The sequence below is a fragment of the Nematocida ausubeli genome, assembly GCF_000738915.1.
Source record: "Nematocida ausubeli strain ERTm6 chromosome Unknown supercont2.1, whole genome shotgun sequence".
NCBI lineage: Eukaryota > Fungi > Microsporidia > Nematocida > Nematocida ausubeli.
Genome location: NW_026515634.1, coordinates 132,917 through 150,534, shown reverse-complemented (window position 1 = coordinate 150,534; position 17,618 = coordinate 132,917). Strand labels below are relative to the sequence as shown.

Sequence of the window (17,618 nt, the reverse complement as noted above, 5' to 3'; positions counted from 1 at the left end):
TGTGTAATATGTAGGTTACAGGTCTTGTGTTTTATGTTTTTAATTGGTGTAAAATGATTCTGTGTTTAGGATGGGTGTATATAACATAGCTAGAGAGATACAGCAATGAAGATACTCAGTTCTTTTGGAGTTATTCTAGCACTAAGCAGCGCACTGTCTGGCGGAGCATACGCAAAGTCAACTTCCTCTCAGTCAGGCCCAGCAGGAGTCAGATCCCAGACGGCAAATACTAATAAGCCTGCTATAAACTCATACTATGATGATAGCGAAGAGCCAGTAGCTCTGACTAAAAGCCAGGTAAACTTTATAACTAACTTTAAAAACCTAAAGAATGCAAATGATGTGGCAAGGGAGCTTGGTCTTCAGACTTGGGCTCGACTTACAGTATATGTCAGAAAGGGCGAGGGAATAAATCCACTCATGGAGTTAGGGCCAAATTCGAAATCTATAATCCTAAATTCTTTGGTTGATATAGCAACCAACACAAAGCCAGACTCAAAAGACTCTCTTCATACAACACTCCCCGCTGAGTATGAACAACTTCTAAAAGAGCAGCAGAGTACCTCTAATACTGTCACGACCACTACAACAACCTCTACCACAAACAAAGGCGGCAACAGAAGCAGCAGTAAAGGGGGGCCCAGCACCACATCTAAAGGAACAGCCAAGTTAGTTGAAGAGAATGTTGAGGAAGAAGAAGAGTAAGTCTGAAGTTCTCTATTTTATTCGGGTTATCAATAATAAAACTCAAATATTTATCTCTTTCATCTATATTGAATTTTATACTGTGTTTTTACCTGGCTATTTATTCTTCTACTACATTCTAATTTTATTCCTTTCTGTGCTTCTACAAACATGCACTGCTGTGCAGCAGCTTATGGAGAATCTTCCTGAATCTTATTCTTGCAAAAAAGGAAGTGATTTTTATAAGAACAAAATAAACTTAAATCATTTATCTTTTCTTTGCTATTTATTTCAACCTAGCTTTTTAAAGACTTAAACCAAGTGGATAGAGCATACAGTGTATATAGCATACTATTCTTGTGCCCAGCATATATGCGGTGTATATAGTCTAGAAGAAGCATTGCTCTAGTTCAATATATACACAGGAAATATAGCTTGCGTTTTTACATATGCAGCTTTTTCCACAGAGGCATATACACCTGGCGGCACAAAGACTAAGCAGATCTTTTTGAACAGAACATCTACATAGCACAAATTGACGGTCTCTCTTATGATCTAAGATATTACAGCTAATGTGTTTGGAATGTGAAACTTTTCTATGAAACTTAAGGAATATAAAAACAAATAGGCACACGAACACATATGGGAAAGAAACGGGAGAGCTCAAAAAGAAGCAGCAGACTAGACTCCACAGACTCAGAAATGGATGATCTCCCTCGCAGAAGGCATTACCACTCATCTGAAAAGGATAGTAAACAAAAGAAAAAAGACCAGACATCCTCTCAGGCCACATCTTCCAAAGGCACAAAAGCGAACAGACAGAAGAAGGAATCTCAAACAAAGCCTAAGAAGAATATTGCCAAAAAGATTAAATCACTTCTGGTAAAATGTGCAATTTTCCCATACTCTCTGGCCAAACTAATCTTTAAGCGCAAAAAGAAGAAGGTTGAAAAAGAAGAGACCGAGTGTAGCTCTGACTATACAGAAAAAAGAGTTACCTTTTCAGACCAGATATTCGTACACACATACACATGCCAGAGCAGTGAAAAGCACAAAATTACACTAAGAAGCATAACTAAGTCTCTTCCTCCTGTGAATCTAGAAATGGCCAATAAGATCAAGGGAACCTCCCGCGAGACCCCACTTGCGAGCAAAATCCTACAGAGGTTGGATAAAAAGGTTGAAAGCCTGGAAAATGTACGAAATCTCTTAAGAAAAAAAGCTATCTTTGAGGAAAAAAGATCGAAAAGCAAAATCATCAATATACTTGGAAGATATGCACACTCCGAGTCATCGGAAAATGACACAGAAAGCCCATACAAGCCGCCCGCGAAGCTCCCAAAGGAGTCAACCCGAACTAAAAATAAAACAAAGAAAAAGGCGTCATCAAAGCTGAAGAAAAGACTGGAGCTAGAAATATCAGATGACAGCATGTCATCAGCTGCTTCTCATGCGTATGATACCATAATTAGAAAAACCACCCCCACCACATCTCTATAATAAAAGCACTTTCAAGTTATAATTGAACTCGCCTTGTGTGATGACATTTCTAAGCGCGGCCTCTGATGCAAAGCATGTGAAGCAACACGCAAGCAGATATATGCAGCAGTACTAAGCAGCTTGCTTTATAATCTGGCGAATATATACTTTGCGTATCCATAGCATTCTTTGCACCCAAATTTAATTTTTAGTAGAAAGCGCAAACTTGTTAGAACTATATTCCCAAAAGGCAGGGCTTCTCTATGGTACTCTGAATTCGCACAGGCACTGCCATGAGAAAATGGCATATATGTAAAATGCAGCTTTAAAACAGTTACATTTGAGAGAACTGATTTTTAACCACTTTTCCTATGAGTAGAATAGATGAATTTCTTCTCTGCAATTTTCTTTGCTGTTTTGCAGTAATATATAGAATTCGGGTCTCTAGTGTAGGATAGGCATGTATGGGCATCTCTGTTTGCATGTAGCTTTGCTATGTGGAATGCCAAAGATATACACATGTTATAATTAGCCTGAAATTACTAATTAAAATAGGCATATAAATAGACTGCATCTCTCTAATAAATGCATATGCTTGGCGCATATAGAAGAGATCCTCCAAGAAAAAACGCCCATATGAGGGCTATTCATATTCTGAATAAGACTAAAGGTATTTTATTTTTTATTGTTGCTTTTACTATTTTCTTTTTAGTAGCACATTTAACTGAGCTGCATTGTAGTACATTGTGAAAGTAGTAATACAGAATCTATCCTGTAGTAAAGCTTTAGAATCTGTATAAGCATATTTTATATATCAAATTGGAACTGAAGGGGAATTTAGAGTATTCAAACAGTGTCTTGTATTTTTATCACATATCTTTCTAGCATATCCTATTTTCATGCATATCTGCATGGTGCTCAATAAACGTACAAAAAATGGCTCATATTAATATCGCTATTTTTTTTCTATATTGTTCTGTGTATTGTTTTGTATAGAAGCAGATATACGCTAAGTGTTCCTGTCTCGCATGGCCTATATAGCTGCCGATGGAAAATGTGCTGTTTTTCGATTTTCCTTTGCTTTAGTGAAAAAATAAATATTATATAGACATACTATTTAGGAGTAGTGAACTGAAGAGATTATGACTTGTAATCTGAAAATAATAAAATAAAAACCCACTAAGATGGAATATATTCGAAAAATTACAAAAATATCATATACACACTAACAAAGACATAGGGGGCTATTCATTTTTGCCTTTACTTTTGAGACAAATAAGTCCAGCTGATGGTGGGGCCAGTAGAAGCCTGGATGCGGAGCGGTAGTCTGCATAATAGTTAATTAACTAGACCAGAATTATTTGGTGAGATAAAGTAAAGTTAGAAACCCGTCAGATATTTAAATTTTAGCAGCTCATATTAAGCTTTATAAATGGAGCCACTAAAAAAGAAAAATACACACGTATAAACATAGAATCTTTCAGTTCCCTCTTCTATAGCAAGCAACTTGTTTCTTTATAGTACTATATGCAATATTTTACTCCCCTGTGCTATTATGTGCATTTATATTCTTGTGTGCAACCAGTGTAATTTAAATGCAATTTATTTAAAAAGGGTTTTAATCTTTGCTATTGTGTCCTCTTTTATGCCAGAGAGACTCTCTATCTTTTCAATTTGGGATATCTCTGCAACTGACGCAAACGTCTTTCTTAGAATCCGAATTTCTTCATTTCCTATGCCTGAAATAGATCGAAGCACAACATCCAGTAGTTCCTGTGGATTGTTCGTCTTTTTTAGTCTAAGCGCTGGCCCCAAGCCTTTTTCATCTCTCGACAGAGCAGCCTCCAAGGTCTCAAGCGCAGCCTCTGCAGTCTCTTTGCATATATGCACAAAGGATACATTGTGTGTAAAAGACACAGATGTGAGGCTCTCTGATATATCGCACGCTCGCGTAAGGGCACCCACAATTTTGCCTCTTTCTGCATTCTTTATAACAGAGGCATTGTAAGCAGCAATGCTTTTCTCTGCTGCTTCTCTGTCCCATAAAAAAACCATATCCTCCTTGAGCTCTGAGTGCCTTAATATCTGTGACTCTTCTCTCTCGTCTATGTGTTTGCTGTCATATGCATCGCTTGCATCGCTTTTGTCTTCTGTGCTAACAAGATCTACAATTACTGAAGCGTTCTCTTCTCCATCTGTTTTGTTTTTGCTTATTGCAGCAATCTGCGCACACGCCTTTCTGTTGCTTGTAATTCTTTTTTCTATCTCCTCAACTTCTGCTGCATTTTCCGGGTATTTGCTTGCAAGAAATTCATAGTACACATCGTCCACTCGAATTTTTATTGTATCGCATGCATTTTCAGCTGCATCCAGATGCATCCAACCAGGTAGGTAGAGAGGCTCTGTTGGCTCAATCCAGGGCGCAGGCTCCTGGTGGAGACTGCTTAGCCAAGAGACATCTACGAGTGATTTGGAGGAAGAGTCCAGCATAACCGAGGATGCATTTGCCATGCTCTCGTCTTCTCTGTTTCCCATAAAATATTAACACAGAGTTTTGTCTAAATTTATCCGCATGTTTAGCATAATACTTAAAGAAAGACAAGTTACAGATGCATACGCTAAATTTTTATATTTATTTTCCTTCAGCCTCCATTTTAGCCAATGCGTCTCTTTCACGCTGCTCTTTTTTAATGCGCTCAACTAGCTCTTGGACAATTTTGGTCATTTTCTTATTATAGTCAATAAGAGTTTTTTTGACCACTTTGTACTCCTCTCGCTCCTGCTGTATTCTTAGCTCCTCTTCAGCAAGAACTTGCTTTATCTGCAGAATGTTTTGCTGTAGAGCATCTCCTCTATCAAGAACTTCGGATGCTTTGTCTTCTCTTTCGTGCAGAAGCTGTGTCAGTTCCTTGTTTCTGCTTTCTAGACAAGATATCTTCTCTGCTGCCAGGCTCATTGTCTCATCAAAATGTCTTTTTTGGCATTCAAAGTTCTTTTCTTTTACTTGAATGTAGTCTCTTTGCTTTCTTTCTTCCTGCAGATGCATTTCCTTCAGCGCGCGAAGAATATCATCAGATGGTGAGATTGAGAATGCCTCTGTAATGGCATTAATAAGATTCTTTTGCCGCGTTTTCTCCATAACAAGAGACTCCACTGTACTGTGCCCAGCACGCGCAAGTTCTTTTTTTATTTGCTCCTTTGCCCCCATAAGAGATCCTAGAATGCTTGAGAGCGGGCTTTTCCCTTCTTCTTCTGTGCTTCGAGTCTCTTCATGCGGCACTAAACTGTTCAGTTCGGATGTAATAAATCTTATTGTTGTTTGCGCCTCCTTGGAGCTTAGGGTTTGCTCGTCTGCTTCTGCTTCTTCCTGCAAGCCCTGCCCATTACAGAGCAAATCAACCGCGTATATCAACTCATCCACAGACTGTAGCGTTTTTTCTTCGTTCCAAAGTCTTTTAGAAAGCGTTTTTGCTAGGCACTTGAACTCATGTGGCTTCATAATATAATTTGTATTTACCATATTTACTTTTTCACCATACAGCCTCCGTATTTCTGTTTTCATTTGGTTAAGAAGTGGGCTATTCTGCCCTCCTTCGCTGAAAGATTTAAATGGCTCATTAAGAAGTATAGCCTTTTTCTTTACAGGTTTAGAATGGGTTTTTCTCTCTGCAGTCACCTTTTTTTCTTGTTCCTCCAACGCCATGCATGGTTTCAAAGGGTGAAATTTAAAGGCGTTTTACACAGCAGCCAACAAATAGTACAAAAAATAGACAAATATTCTTTATTTACAGATTAAGAAAGATGAGTGGCTCTTTCACTGGAATAAACATTTTGTTTAAAACAATTCATTGTGGATGCTTCCGTACCATTAGCCTATTATTCTACAACTGCCACATCTATTATGCCTTCAAGCAGAGGTATAAGTGGAATAAGAGACCTATCTACTGATACTGCGAAGGATGGGGTAGAAACATGAGAACTGTCATTCAGTGGGTCATTATTCACATTCTTCTGGAATAGTTTTGATAGATCTATAAATGTGATATTGCTATTATATTGAGAATCAGAGGGCATTCTAAAACCGTGAATTTTAGAGTTAAGAATATTAACTAGCTGATTATATTGAGAAAATAGGTAGTTGGTATTCTTTTTGTTGTAACTCTCAGAGACCATACTGTTCATCTTTGAGTAATTCTGCATAGATCTATAATCATCATATGATAGAGCATCCTTCAAATGATTAAGTATGATATCACAACTTCTCGCATTCATATAAGATTTCATGATACTGAGGTATGCTTTGTTGATGTCAACAAGAGTGATATCATCATTGTAAATCTCTTCAAAAGCATTTTTAATTCCAATTAGCATTCGGAAAGCTATATTGAGCTTATGGCATGTATATTCTGACTCGGCGCAATCGTATTTTCTAAAACTAGGATTGAAAACTATCTTAAATATACGATCTATAAACACTAACACGGACATATTGAGGATAGTTTTATCGTTACTTCTTTTGCATTTTTCTATTCCATCCAAACAAATTTCTAATGCTCTTTCTTTACCCTGAATCAGTTCGCTTAGTAAGTTACTCTCATTTGATCCAGTGTATGCAGCATTGTGATTGATCTTTTCTGTTTGGGATTTGATCAAAAATGACTCTTCATTTTCTTGTTTTATAAGTGAGTGTTTATACAGAGTGTATTCATTGCCTGGGGAGAGTATATTTTTATATACCATGTTTATATTGAGTTCATTAGGTTTCTGCTGGGTATGATTTTCTTCCTCAATTAACATGCTGGTGGGAATTGGCGTGATGGTTACAGTACTTTGGTTATACTTTAAGTGGAAGGTGTTTTGTTCTAGAATGGGAGCAACTATGGCTGAAAACATGAAATCATTGAATTCTACACCCCACCCTGTTTTAATTGGCTCAGCAAATAGGAAGCATAGCGCTTTTTCTAGTCCAATAGCATGCCTATGGTAACGCATGAAATCTGGGGTAGACACATGATGTACAATCCTTCCATTTACTAGTTTAGGGAATGAAATGGTAGTTCCACAGTTGCTAGTCAGTTCTATTGAACTATCAATTCTTTCGCTGACATCTCCATGGGTCGTTGGCCTATTGAATGGTTTCTGTTTGATAACAGCAAGTCCATTAAATAGATCTTTGTCCATATCACATGACATTTTGTAGTAGTTGTTAGTAACAATTAGCTGACTGGATTTTAGACATAGGGATTGAATGGCCCTCTGGATATGGATGCTAGAAAAGGCATCTGTCTCGCCTAGATTAGCTATCTTATAGAGGCCAAGCAGCTTAATCAGATTGTCTGATACTTCCATAGTACTTATCTTGTCAGTATCGGATAAAAGATCTCTTTTCAGAATTGAGTTAACATATTCTAGTGCTGCATCAATCAAACTCTCTGTAATAACTGTATTCTCAAGGAAATAAGCATGGTTAGATTTCAGATCAATATTGAGAATCTCAAACATATCTTTCCTATATTTAAATTCTGTACCTCCTGCCACTAGAAGCCCGCATAGTATATTATCAATCATACTATGTGCTTTTTCCTTTAGCAATGCCAATGGAAGCCCTCCAATTGTTGAAAGAAAAGCTTTTGTAGTCATTGGAACCATTTTTTCGTATACAGTGTTTAGCTTGTTTTTGTATTTCTTTTCATAATCTTTCTTGTTATAGGTATCAGAAGACTGAGTTGAAAGACTTTGGGCTTTGAGCATTTCATCATAGTATAAGTCTAGAATAACCAGGCGTAGCCCTTCATTAAGAAAAGCTGCATGCCTTATTTTGTAGTTCTCTTCTGTTTTAACCCTCATACTGGAGACCCATCTGTTATGGATCTGTATATTTTCTTCTTCAACTGATCTGGGCTTTTTGCTTTCTAATAGGAAAGGTAATTTGCCTGATTCTTTGGTAGTATTTTTTAGGCTGGCTGGGGTTTGGAAGGAAAGCAGGCCGCTCTCTGTTTTTATCTTGTTTTTCATGAAGAGCTCATGATTCAATACAAGACCGTCAATATAATTTGACCTCTTTCCAAGATTAATCCATTGTTTCAGCATGCTTTTGTTGCACTCAAGAGAAAATATACTTTCAAGCTTGTTTTCCATTAGGTCAAATACAGTGGAAAAGTATGTTTTTTCCATGTTTTTCCCTGTGCCCGGAATATGCACAGAAGCACTAACCTTCATAAGGATGTAGGAGAATAGAATGTATCTGCATAGTCCTTTCATTGCTTGCATGTTTCTGCTAGAACTCTTGGGTATTTATATCTTTCTTTTCTGATCGATAAACAAATAAACCCACTATATCACTGTCTTTATTTTGGATTTGTTTACTTTCATCTATCACTTTATTTGTTTTGTGACATGCCAAATGAAAATACATAAACAAACACTATGTAAATTACAGACTGCCATAGTAGTCTATAAATTAAAAATAAAATAATTCACAAAACACAGCCTCCATATAGCATTCGGGGTATACTTAGCTAGATAATGTTTTGCTAGTTAGTAAACACTAGGCTTTCTTCTTTTCCAATAGCACATACACTCTTGCTACTGCAAGAACCTCTGCGCGGAGGCATTGACAGATGTTTAAATAGTAGAAGGGAAAATGCACAGTCCTGCATGGTGTTTAGTCTCCAAAGCAGGAAAATATTCTATCTTGCAAATAGCCACCCATTCAACCCGGATATTTAAATAAAGAAGCTTTATATGCATTCGCTTGGGTTTTAAACATATATTTACTTCTGTCTGCAAATTCGCATAGATGGCTATACACATATGCTGCCAGAGACTGCCTAGCATGCGGACTATGCTCTATTCTAAGGTTTTAGAGCTGGCTTAGCAGCAGGCGCGCAGAACACTATTTTCACACCGAGGCATGGGATGTAAAATATATGGTGCTGAAATGCAAATAACACCAAGTGGTACCAATCACACTCAAAACAGAAGGCCTCTCGCATATAACACATGCTGGAAAGCTGGTATCGCCCATCCCTCTATATAGACCTCTCCAAACTATTACAGTCTTTCCTACAAATATATTCTATAAATGTACATTGAAGAAAAGAGATGCTCTGCCCAGGGCGTACACTAAAAAATATAGATATATATGAAGCATATTTATTTTATATGATGTGCATTATATTGCATTGCAATCTTCTGTTAGATAAGATGCTGCAGTAAGAAAGGAACAGTACATGGCTTTTTCCTGTATATATCCCATGAAGAAGTAGTTTTCATAGTCTTTGGGTTGCCTTTCTCTAATTGTAATACAATTTTGAGTGCATCCATAGAAGTAAGTGTTCTGCTTCTTTCAAGATTCATAATCATGTCACATATAATTTGCTCCAAGTTGTATTTGATAAGAGGCAGCGACAGGCCTCCCTTGACATACTCAATGACTATGTTGTATACCCGGGCTTTGATCCATGTGGCACTCTTGTGCTTCTTCTCCAATACACCTACATATTTTTTAATTATATTGTTTAAGCAATCCAAGTATAGCTTGAGTATTGGTGAGTACTTATTGAGCTGCAGCACAAAGAATGCTAACTCGTCTTCCATTATTAAGAAATTATCTTTTGTCAAGCTAGATACTATCTTAGAAACTACCTGCAGGTCAAACTTAAGGTCTGTGTTTGCAAAGATTCTTGCATCAAGATATGCCCAAGGGATTCTTTTGAGGCACCCAGAGCTCACCTGGCTGGGGATGGTTGAGTCTGTTGACATATTAGTAACTTCGTTCTGCCACTTCTTGAACGAGCACTCTCCTTTCTTTACAATGACTCCAACTGTGCGCCCGCCCATAATTCCTACAGGTTTATATGTTTTGTATAGTTCTTCCTTTTGCATTTTCACTAAGTTTCTTTTCCTTTTTATATGGAATAGGTTCTTTAAAAATCCGTAGAAGCTAGGAGTTGTTTTAGCATTGTCTGCGGGTTTGGATATTTCAAGATGGTCTGCAATTTGGAAGACTCCATTCATTGAGCCTTCGCTATTTTTTTTGCTTTTTCCACTTGCACCCATCAGACTAGCAGCTTTCTTAATGGCCTGTTCCTCCTTTTCAATACACTCAATTTTACTACTTTCGCATTTCCCTAAGCTATTTTTGGATATGTAGAACATAGGCATGATTGTGGCATGTCTGATTTTTTTTGTGTTTTCCAAATTGCACTCCAAAAAATTCATGTTGTAATGCTCGCTATTTACAAGGGAAATGTATATGCTTCTGAGCTCACTTTCTATTTTGTAGTAGTCAAAATCAAGTATGGCATTCATAAGGCTTGTTTTGCTCTCTTCTGTTACTGCAAACAGAGTCGTAGTATTAAGGTAGACTGCAAGTGAAGCAAGATCAATCTCCTCTGGGAATGCCTCATTGAAAGAGAAATCAATACTGGATGACTTCTTAAATTTACAAATGTATTTCTTTAGGAGCTCCATGCACTCATTTACTGAATCGTACATGCAGTCTGTGGCATCTTGATTTAGCAAGACTATACTTTTAGAAAGAGTGCTCAGAGATTTTGCCGATTTTGGGTTTTCAAAAGCTATAGGCGTGTCAAAATTATCGAGCTCGAAGCTTCCATCCAAAAGCATGTTTGGGTCGGGATAAGCATCGCTGCTTTTGAAATCAAAGTAGCTAGCGGAACATCTACCTGCAGCAAAGCATGCAGCTGTAAATAGTATCTTCTGAATCTGCGTGGTCTTCATTAGTTTTCAAAATGCATTCTCCTTATATACAGCAAGCGATCTGTTTGTATGCCAAAATTACTGATAAATTCACATGTCCAAACAAACAAAGACGTCTTATCCACATAATTAAAAAACAATAAGCTCTTCGCATATTATACTATATAAATAATTAAAAAGTATCTGTGGGCAGGCTCATATCTAATGCACAAGGCATGCATTTTATTCCAACCCCGGGCTAGCATGTAGATACACATCCATATAAACACATAAATAAATTATTATCTCATAGAAAATGTTCTTTCCCTAGACCTCCATAGATAGAAACTAATATGTATATACATAGAAAGGGTGCTGTGTATAGTATTGGTTCAGCAGATTAATTAAATGCCAGCTAAGTGAATAATGGCATGGATGCAGGTGTAAAAGGCTCGCCGCAGTGCATGGTTTATTAAGGTGACAAGAATGCAGATAGAGAACAGCTATTCAATATGGCAGTTATATCCGCAGTCTAGCTTACAGTTTTCTCTAAATATACCTTCTGTAAAGCCTGAATATAGCCTTCCTATCAAACATACAACTTTCCTTAGACATGCCCTCAGATTATGTGTGCCCAAACACAACACTACTGTTTTTATAGACTATGCCTCTCTTTCAGGCCAGGAAGTACACAAGAATGAAGTACAGAAATATTTGAATTTCTGTATTGTTTGTACCAGGTTGTTATAGTAAAAGGCGTCAGATAGGAAAATCATCACAAGTCAGACGACCGTCGTGAAAATAGTATCATCACACGCATGGTTTTAAAAATAGCATAATCAGTCTGTTTATAGTTATAATCATGTGACTACTCATACTCGTCATCTAATACCATCATTTTATGCTATTTAAGATATTACTTAGAATGTGCTCAGACCTTCAACTCATCATTATCAGAGACTCTAGCCGTGACTGGTCATCCTCATCGCACAAGGGGATAAAAAATAAATTTATTTATGTAAAAAACTATAAAAAAGTAACGGGTGTGCCCTTACTACGAATTTAACGTGCAGGCCACACCAGCAGACCACAAAGAGAAAAGGCGCATGCCATGATAACTTTATTTTAGATATAGCCGCATACAACATACCTTCCACTCAAGCAAAGGCATAGCAGATGCATGTGTTGCTGCAGCTCTGTGCGCATAGCAAGCAGAGGCTTTTCCTGTCTTTCTATCGTAATATGTATGCAGCAGCATCTTAATAAACCCATACGCTACGGTGGCTATCCTGTAAACCGTGCGCAGAAAGTGCTCATGCTGTGTCTAGCTCTGCCTTATACACTTTTTCCAAGTGTGCAGGCGACAGTGCATGCAGGAGGCCCTGGGTGCAGGATACATGCACGCAGGCACTTGCTGCATACTGTCATATCTTCCTGAACGTGCTTATTATGGTGGTGGTCAGTAGAATTATGTCTGTTGTTTGTGTTTTCCTTGGGGGAGACAGCATGAAGAAAAGGTACCTTTGGTCGGGCTTTAGCGGATTGTCACTGTACGCAGCCTCCCACACAGACAGTATTGCTGTGGTGTGGTTACTTGAGTAGTCGCAGACCACTTCGTAGCGCGTGTACTTTCGCAGCTTTACCGAGTTGAGTGCGTTGTTTCTTTCCTCCTCTGAGAAGCAAATTTTGTCTATGCTTCTTTCTATTCTTTCCAGAGTGCTGTCCAGGCGGTCCTCTTCAATATTGGACTTTGACCCGTTTAGATCAATGACATACCGCACCTCTATCTTCTTGGTAACTCTAAGCATCAGGCAGTTGATGTATCCACCCTGCGGGTTGATCGAGCTAAGAGACCGAATGAACCCAAATGTGTTCTGGTATCCAAGTGGGCCGGATGTGCATGGCTTCACTCCATTATACTGCAGCTCAATCACTGCAGCTCCATTCAAATTCACCTCGTATATCGAGGCTGGATGGTTCAGGAGATAGATGGAGCACGCAACCTGCAGAATCATCCCTTCTTTTATACTCTTAGCAATCCGCTGTAGCTCGTAATCTAGCTGGGCCTTAATGAAATTCAGGCCATCTGTTATGGTGATTATGGATGTGCCTCCCTCAATCACGAGCACCTTCATGTAGACAGATGCGTGCTCGTCCTGCTCTGTAATACGCCGCAGCACTGACCTTGGGTTTGCCCTCCACTTGGCTTTGGCCTTTTCAACTACAACTCTTTCAATTTCGGCTGCCTGGGAGTCTCCGCCTCTCTTGCGTATGTTCTCTATCTGCCTAAGAACAGAAATCCATGCCCATTGGAATAGCACAAACAGGCTGTACTCTTCCTCTTTAGACCTTGTCAGTGGGAATATCTCCTGCTTTACTCTTTTATAGATGGCATGTGCCTCTGCGATTTCTCTCTCCCGGGGAAGAATGATCTTTGGCTTTGGGGGCGCGCGAGTAAGGGAGCGACTCTGCATAAAGTCAAAGCTCCTCCGTGCTTTGTGCATGCACTCCTCGGAGACGTGCAGGGCTGCGCCCTCTGCAGTTTTAAATCCGACAAACTTGGTAAACGAGGTGTCTGCTGTGGGCATATTTTCGTCATTGAGCAGTGCGCCAATTTTTTGAGGGTCTTCGTTTTTATCCTGATTTATAATGGGCCTCTTTCTTTGGAACGATCCTGTGCCTATGTCCAGACTTTCATCAGGGTCAACGAGCTGCGGTACATTTGGGTCGTTTCTGTATCTGCGCCCTCGCCTGGCTGGGGCCGGAAATTTAATCTCTTTGAAAAGAATCCTATCTGTGAGATCTTTATTGATTGGTTTTGTGCTGTGGAAGGGCCCTTTCTTAATGTCCCCATAGAAGGAGTTGTTTGTATCATCTTGCGGGAATTGGTAGCTTTTGTCTTCGATCTGAAAAGACCCATCAAGCCCACTGTCTGGCGCGCCCTTGAAATCCTGAATGGGTGTCTCGCTTAAAAGAGGCGAGCTATTTTTAAGAAGTCCCTCTCCCTCCAGAAGAATCTGCGAGATCTCTGAAGAAGGCGGTGTCTTTTCCTTGTTGCTTTTCCGTGCCATATTTTAAAAAAATGAACTGATGTGGTTAAAAATTGGTTTGAGCGGGATTCGAACCCGCGCCTCAAATAGAGACTCGATCTTAAGTCGAACGCCTTAGACCGCTCGGCCATCAAACCACACCGAATATTGTGGCCTTCCAGCCCAGCGCCTTTGTATAGAGAAGGGGCATCAAAGCATACGGCGTGCATTCCTTTCTTGGTGCATATGAAAATGATTCAAGAAAAGCATCTTGCGTGAATTTAGAGTATATATTTATTCTAAGCTTTTCTTCTAGGAATATGCAGGAAGCACACTCTTCACTCTGCAGTATTCTTTTTTTATTTGTTCTTGTGTGCATATTCATTCTAGTGGTGGTTTCTTTTTGCATATGGGTGAAAGAAGAATAAAAAGAGACTTTTTTGGTTTTACAGCTTATTAGAGGCATAGATTCAAAGAAGTCTGGGTGTGTATATTAATAAATAAATGGCAAACTGCTGGATTATGAAGAGTAGAGTATTTTGTGGTGTAGGTTTGTTTTTGTGGTGTACTGTTATTTCTACAGACTGGATTTTAAAAGAAGTACATTTGTGTTATATTCTGGCTCTTTCAGGAATTATGCTAGGGTAGAGTGAAATAAAAGAAGGTTTAGTGCACTGGAGAAATTCATAGAGCCCAGTGCATAGTACATAGTGGTACTTTGTTCTGTGCTCTTTGGAGATTATATAATTAAATAAACTATGTGTGAAGTGCACATTTTATTATTAGCAGATTTGAAAAAGTCTTCATTTTATATTAGTGAAGTAGTGTAGTCCTTTTTTTTGAATTTATTTGCTAAAAAGCGCTGATTCCAGACAAAGCACACACAGAGTGGATTTGCAGCTGGCGAAGAAGCATGCTGCTATATGGCTGCTCACCCAACGAGCCGCTGCGTCCATGTAGGTGACAGATTAAAAACAGCAGGGTCTCCGTTCTCCTTTAAATACATAAGAGTAATAATAAACCACTTTGGCAAGATGACTAAGGACGCAGATGGGAGAAAGGAAAGGTCTTTGTAGACGTACGGGATCTCTCCGTCCTCGAGCACCTTCTCTTTAAAAAGACAGTATGTGTCCTTCTCTACTGCGGAGGACTCCTTCCAGTTAAGAATAGCCTTTTTTCTGGCCTGGAAGAGCTCCTGTATTAGCTGCTGGCTCTCCTTGAACTCAGACTCGTTTTTCGGCAGGTAGTAGCAGTTTTTCTTTATAAGGCCTGTGAATCCCTGCCATATCCCGACTGTCACAATGATGAGCGGGAGTATTATGGCAATGGAAATGTACTGCTTCTGCGAGACAAAGTATATGAGCGTGAGGAGCTGGAACACAGTCAGGGAGTAGAAGATATTCTCAAACAGGGAGGGCCAGTGCTCGCCGCCACTCTCCAGGGTGCTTGCATGCGAGTATATAAAAAGATACTTAAACACAAAGAAGGCTCCAAAGAAGTAGAGGCACCCCAGGGCCATGAAAAGCGGGCAGATGATGGAGTATATCAGAACCATTGGAAAGAGCAGGAAGACCTGGGGGTAGAGCATGCCAAAGTTAATCGGCTTGGAGTCAAACTGCAGGGTTTTCTCTCTGCATGTGTGCACGCCCCCCAGAATGTACGTGATTACCCACTGTATGAGGGCAGAAATGTCGAGAAGCTCAAAGGCAAGGCTTCCAAAGGTCTTGTGGATGAGCAAGTTAAGGAAAAAGATTGAGGAGGAAACTATTGGGGTGGAAACCAGGTTGACGATGTTAAAACTCACATTTGCGCTGTTCAAAAGGTTTGCTATTGTTGACCCAAATATAATTACAAGAAATCCATTGAAAAAAAGAAACATTGAGTACCTCCTTCCAAAGCTCTTTTGGAACTCTATGTGCGAGATGCTTCCTTCAAAGAGGCAGATCCACTTCAGAATGATTGGCGCAAGGGATAGAAACTGCGCATACACGGTTGGCACAATAATACCCTGGAAGGTCTTCCGGAACTTTGAGGTCCCTGTGATGGCATTCAGCTGCGGGTTAATCATCCGCACCACTGCATAGAGCGTTGAGATATTAATAAGGGTGGAAACAAAGAAGACAATGACAATAAACACGCTGACAAAAACAATGGTCAGGATGGTGCCAACAAGCTTTCTTATAACCCTGTGGATCTGCGGCTCTACGAGGACCGACCAGATGACCTGATCGGCAGGAGGGGCCTCTGATGCATGGCAGCTGAATGCTCCCGACCCAATGAGAATCATTCTTAGCGAGCTTGCATCCGAGGAGTTTTTAAACGTCACAAAGCCGCAGTGTGTATTTCTGGGAATGCTTTTGATAAAGTTGTTGTATGCGTCCCTTATATAGAAGAGAGACATAACCGTGATAAAAATAGAGCCATTCATGTAGAAGTTGTATGTGTCGTGCAGCTCTGTCGTAGAATCTGTCTGCTCGCTAGATACCTCTGTGCTTTGCTTCATGCTCTTCCTTCTCTCTTCATCTATCTTTTCTGTGAGGATCTTAATATGCTCCACATATTCGTATATTTTGAGATTTATCTTTCTCCTCTGCACTTTCTCTAAAATATCGAAAAACTTCCCGCTGAGGGCATTTTCCATAAGAGTGTGCATCTCGCTCTCCATAAACTCTTTTTTTGACACATTTTTCTTGTGCCATGTAATGGCGTTGGAAATGAGGTCTAAGGACCTGTCGTAGTTGCGAAGGTTTTGCACGAAGAACTCCGTGCTCAAAGATGCAATATTCAGGCCTATTAAGAACCTCTGCAGCTCTTCCTCAAGAAGCAGAATGGCATTCTTTTTCTTGTTTATGAGATTCTCCAGGGCCTTTGTGTCTGTCACCACGTGCGCGTTTATGGGCTCTGCCTCCACACCAAGCACTTTCATGTATCTAATCAGGTCTGCCTTATGCTGGATGCTTGCAGGGAGGTTGTTAATGAAAACGGTCTGCGAGCTTATGTTTATCTCGCTGATTGCTGCGCCTAGGGAGCTTATCTCGTTCAGGTACCTTTTGATCGACATGGTGGATCTAGAGAAGACCCTGCTTCTTATATGCAGCTGCCGAAGAATAACATACTTCCGATAAAACGTGTACATGAAGTAGATAATTATCATAGTTATGAGCCAAATGGAAATGCATGGGATGAGGCAGTTTGCATAGCGCGGATTTGTTGGCAGGGAGAGCAGTGAAACCTTTGTGATAAACTGCAGTGGGTGCTTGCTTTTTGCAAAAAAGTAGTAGTACGCCCCAAGGCCTGGCATAAGGACAATTGAGAGAAACAGGAAAATAATGCCAAGAAGCTTTAGCGTCTCAATGAAGAGAAAAGCGTCAAAGCCTATAAGCTCAAAGAGCACTGTGTCTGGGATGGTGAAAATAGGAACTATCCAGTTGAAGTATCCGCTGTACTTCGCAGCTGGGTGCTGCTTGCATCTCTTTGGATTTGTGGCATATATCCAGGGCAGCTTCTTGCGGCACACAATAAATACAGAAAGCACTGCAAGAGCCATGCAGATCTGGAAGATAAGATTGAAAAGAATTATGTGGTCTGCCTCGTGGAGGCTTGGCTTATCCACCACATCTTTTAGAGTTTCGATTCTCTTGTTTGTCATGTATTTCTTTGTACATCCTATTTTACACACATATTGTAATACATTGTTTTATGTATAACAGGCGAACTGCCAAC

At 39.6% G+C, this 17,618-nt stretch overlaps 8 protein-coding genes and 1 non-coding gene across 9 annotated transcripts; 2 read left to right on the top strand and 7 right to left on the bottom strand.

Annotated features, from left to right (window-relative positions):
• Nucleotides 1-105: 105 nt before the first annotated feature.
• NESG_00101 (uncharacterized protein) lies at nt 106-705 on the top strand (the record flags this gene model as incomplete). The annotated part of the gene is made up of 1 exon (XM_053047759.1): nt 106-705. One exon carries the CDS (start codon nt 106-108, stop codon nt 703-705), a length of 600 nt encoding a protein of 199 aa, XP_052905584.1.
• Nucleotides 706-1,326: 621 nt separating this feature from the next.
• Nucleotides 1,327-2,184, top strand: NESG_00100 (uncharacterized protein; the record flags this gene model as incomplete). Its single annotated transcript, XM_053047758.1, has 1 exon — nt 1,327-2,184. One exon carries the CDS (start codon nt 1,327-1,329, stop codon nt 2,182-2,184), a length of 858 nt encoding a protein of 285 aa, XP_052905583.1.
• Nucleotides 2,185-3,765: 1,581 nt separating this feature from the next.
• Nucleotides 3,766-4,698, bottom strand: NESG_00099 (uncharacterized protein; the record flags this gene model as incomplete). The annotated part of the gene is made up of 1 exon (XM_053047757.1): nt 3,766-4,698. One exon carries the CDS (start codon nt 4,696-4,698, stop codon nt 3,766-3,768), a length of 933 nt encoding a protein of 310 aa, XP_052905582.1.
• Nucleotides 4,699-4,795: 97 nt separating this feature from the next.
• NESG_00098 (uncharacterized protein) lies at nt 4,796-5,866 on the bottom strand (the record flags this gene model as incomplete). The annotated part of the gene is made up of 1 exon (XM_053047756.1): nt 4,796-5,866. The coding sequence occupies one exon, from the start codon at nt 5,864-5,866 to the stop codon at nt 4,796-4,798; it is 1,071 nt and encodes a 356-aa protein (XP_052905581.1).
• Nucleotides 5,867-6,039: 173 nt separating this feature from the next.
• Nucleotides 6,040-8,433, bottom strand: NESG_00097 (uncharacterized protein; the record flags this gene model as incomplete). The annotated part of the gene is made up of 1 exon (XM_053047755.1): nt 6,040-8,433. One exon carries the CDS (start codon nt 8,431-8,433, stop codon nt 6,040-6,042), a length of 2,394 nt encoding a protein of 797 aa, XP_052905580.1.
• A 927-nt stretch (nt 8,434-9,360) lies between these two features.
• NESG_00096 (uncharacterized protein) lies at nt 9,361-10,908 on the bottom strand (the record flags this gene model as incomplete). The annotated part of the gene is made up of 1 exon (XM_053047754.1): nt 9,361-10,908. One exon carries the CDS (start codon nt 10,906-10,908, stop codon nt 9,361-9,363), a length of 1,548 nt encoding a protein of 515 aa, XP_052905579.1.
• A 1,382-nt stretch (nt 10,909-12,290) lies between these two features.
• On the bottom strand, nt 12,291-13,937 carry NESG_00095 (uncharacterized protein; the record flags this gene model as incomplete). The annotated part of the gene is made up of 1 exon (XM_053047753.1): nt 12,291-13,937. The coding sequence occupies one exon, from the start codon at nt 13,935-13,937 to the stop codon at nt 12,291-12,293; it is 1,647 nt and encodes a 548-aa protein (XP_052905578.1).
• A 33-nt stretch (nt 13,938-13,970) lies between these two features.
• NESG_00094 lies at nt 13,971-14,053 on the bottom strand. The gene has a single exon. It is a non-coding gene; the product is annotated as a tRNA-Leu (tRNA).
• A 773-nt stretch (nt 14,054-14,826) lies between these two features.
• Nucleotides 14,827-17,544, bottom strand: NESG_00093 (uncharacterized protein; the record flags this gene model as incomplete). Its single annotated transcript, XM_053047752.1, has 1 exon — nt 14,827-17,544. One exon carries the CDS (start codon nt 17,542-17,544, stop codon nt 14,827-14,829), a length of 2,718 nt encoding a protein of 905 aa, XP_052905577.1.
• Between the last annotated feature and the right edge of the window lie 74 nt (nt 17,545-17,618).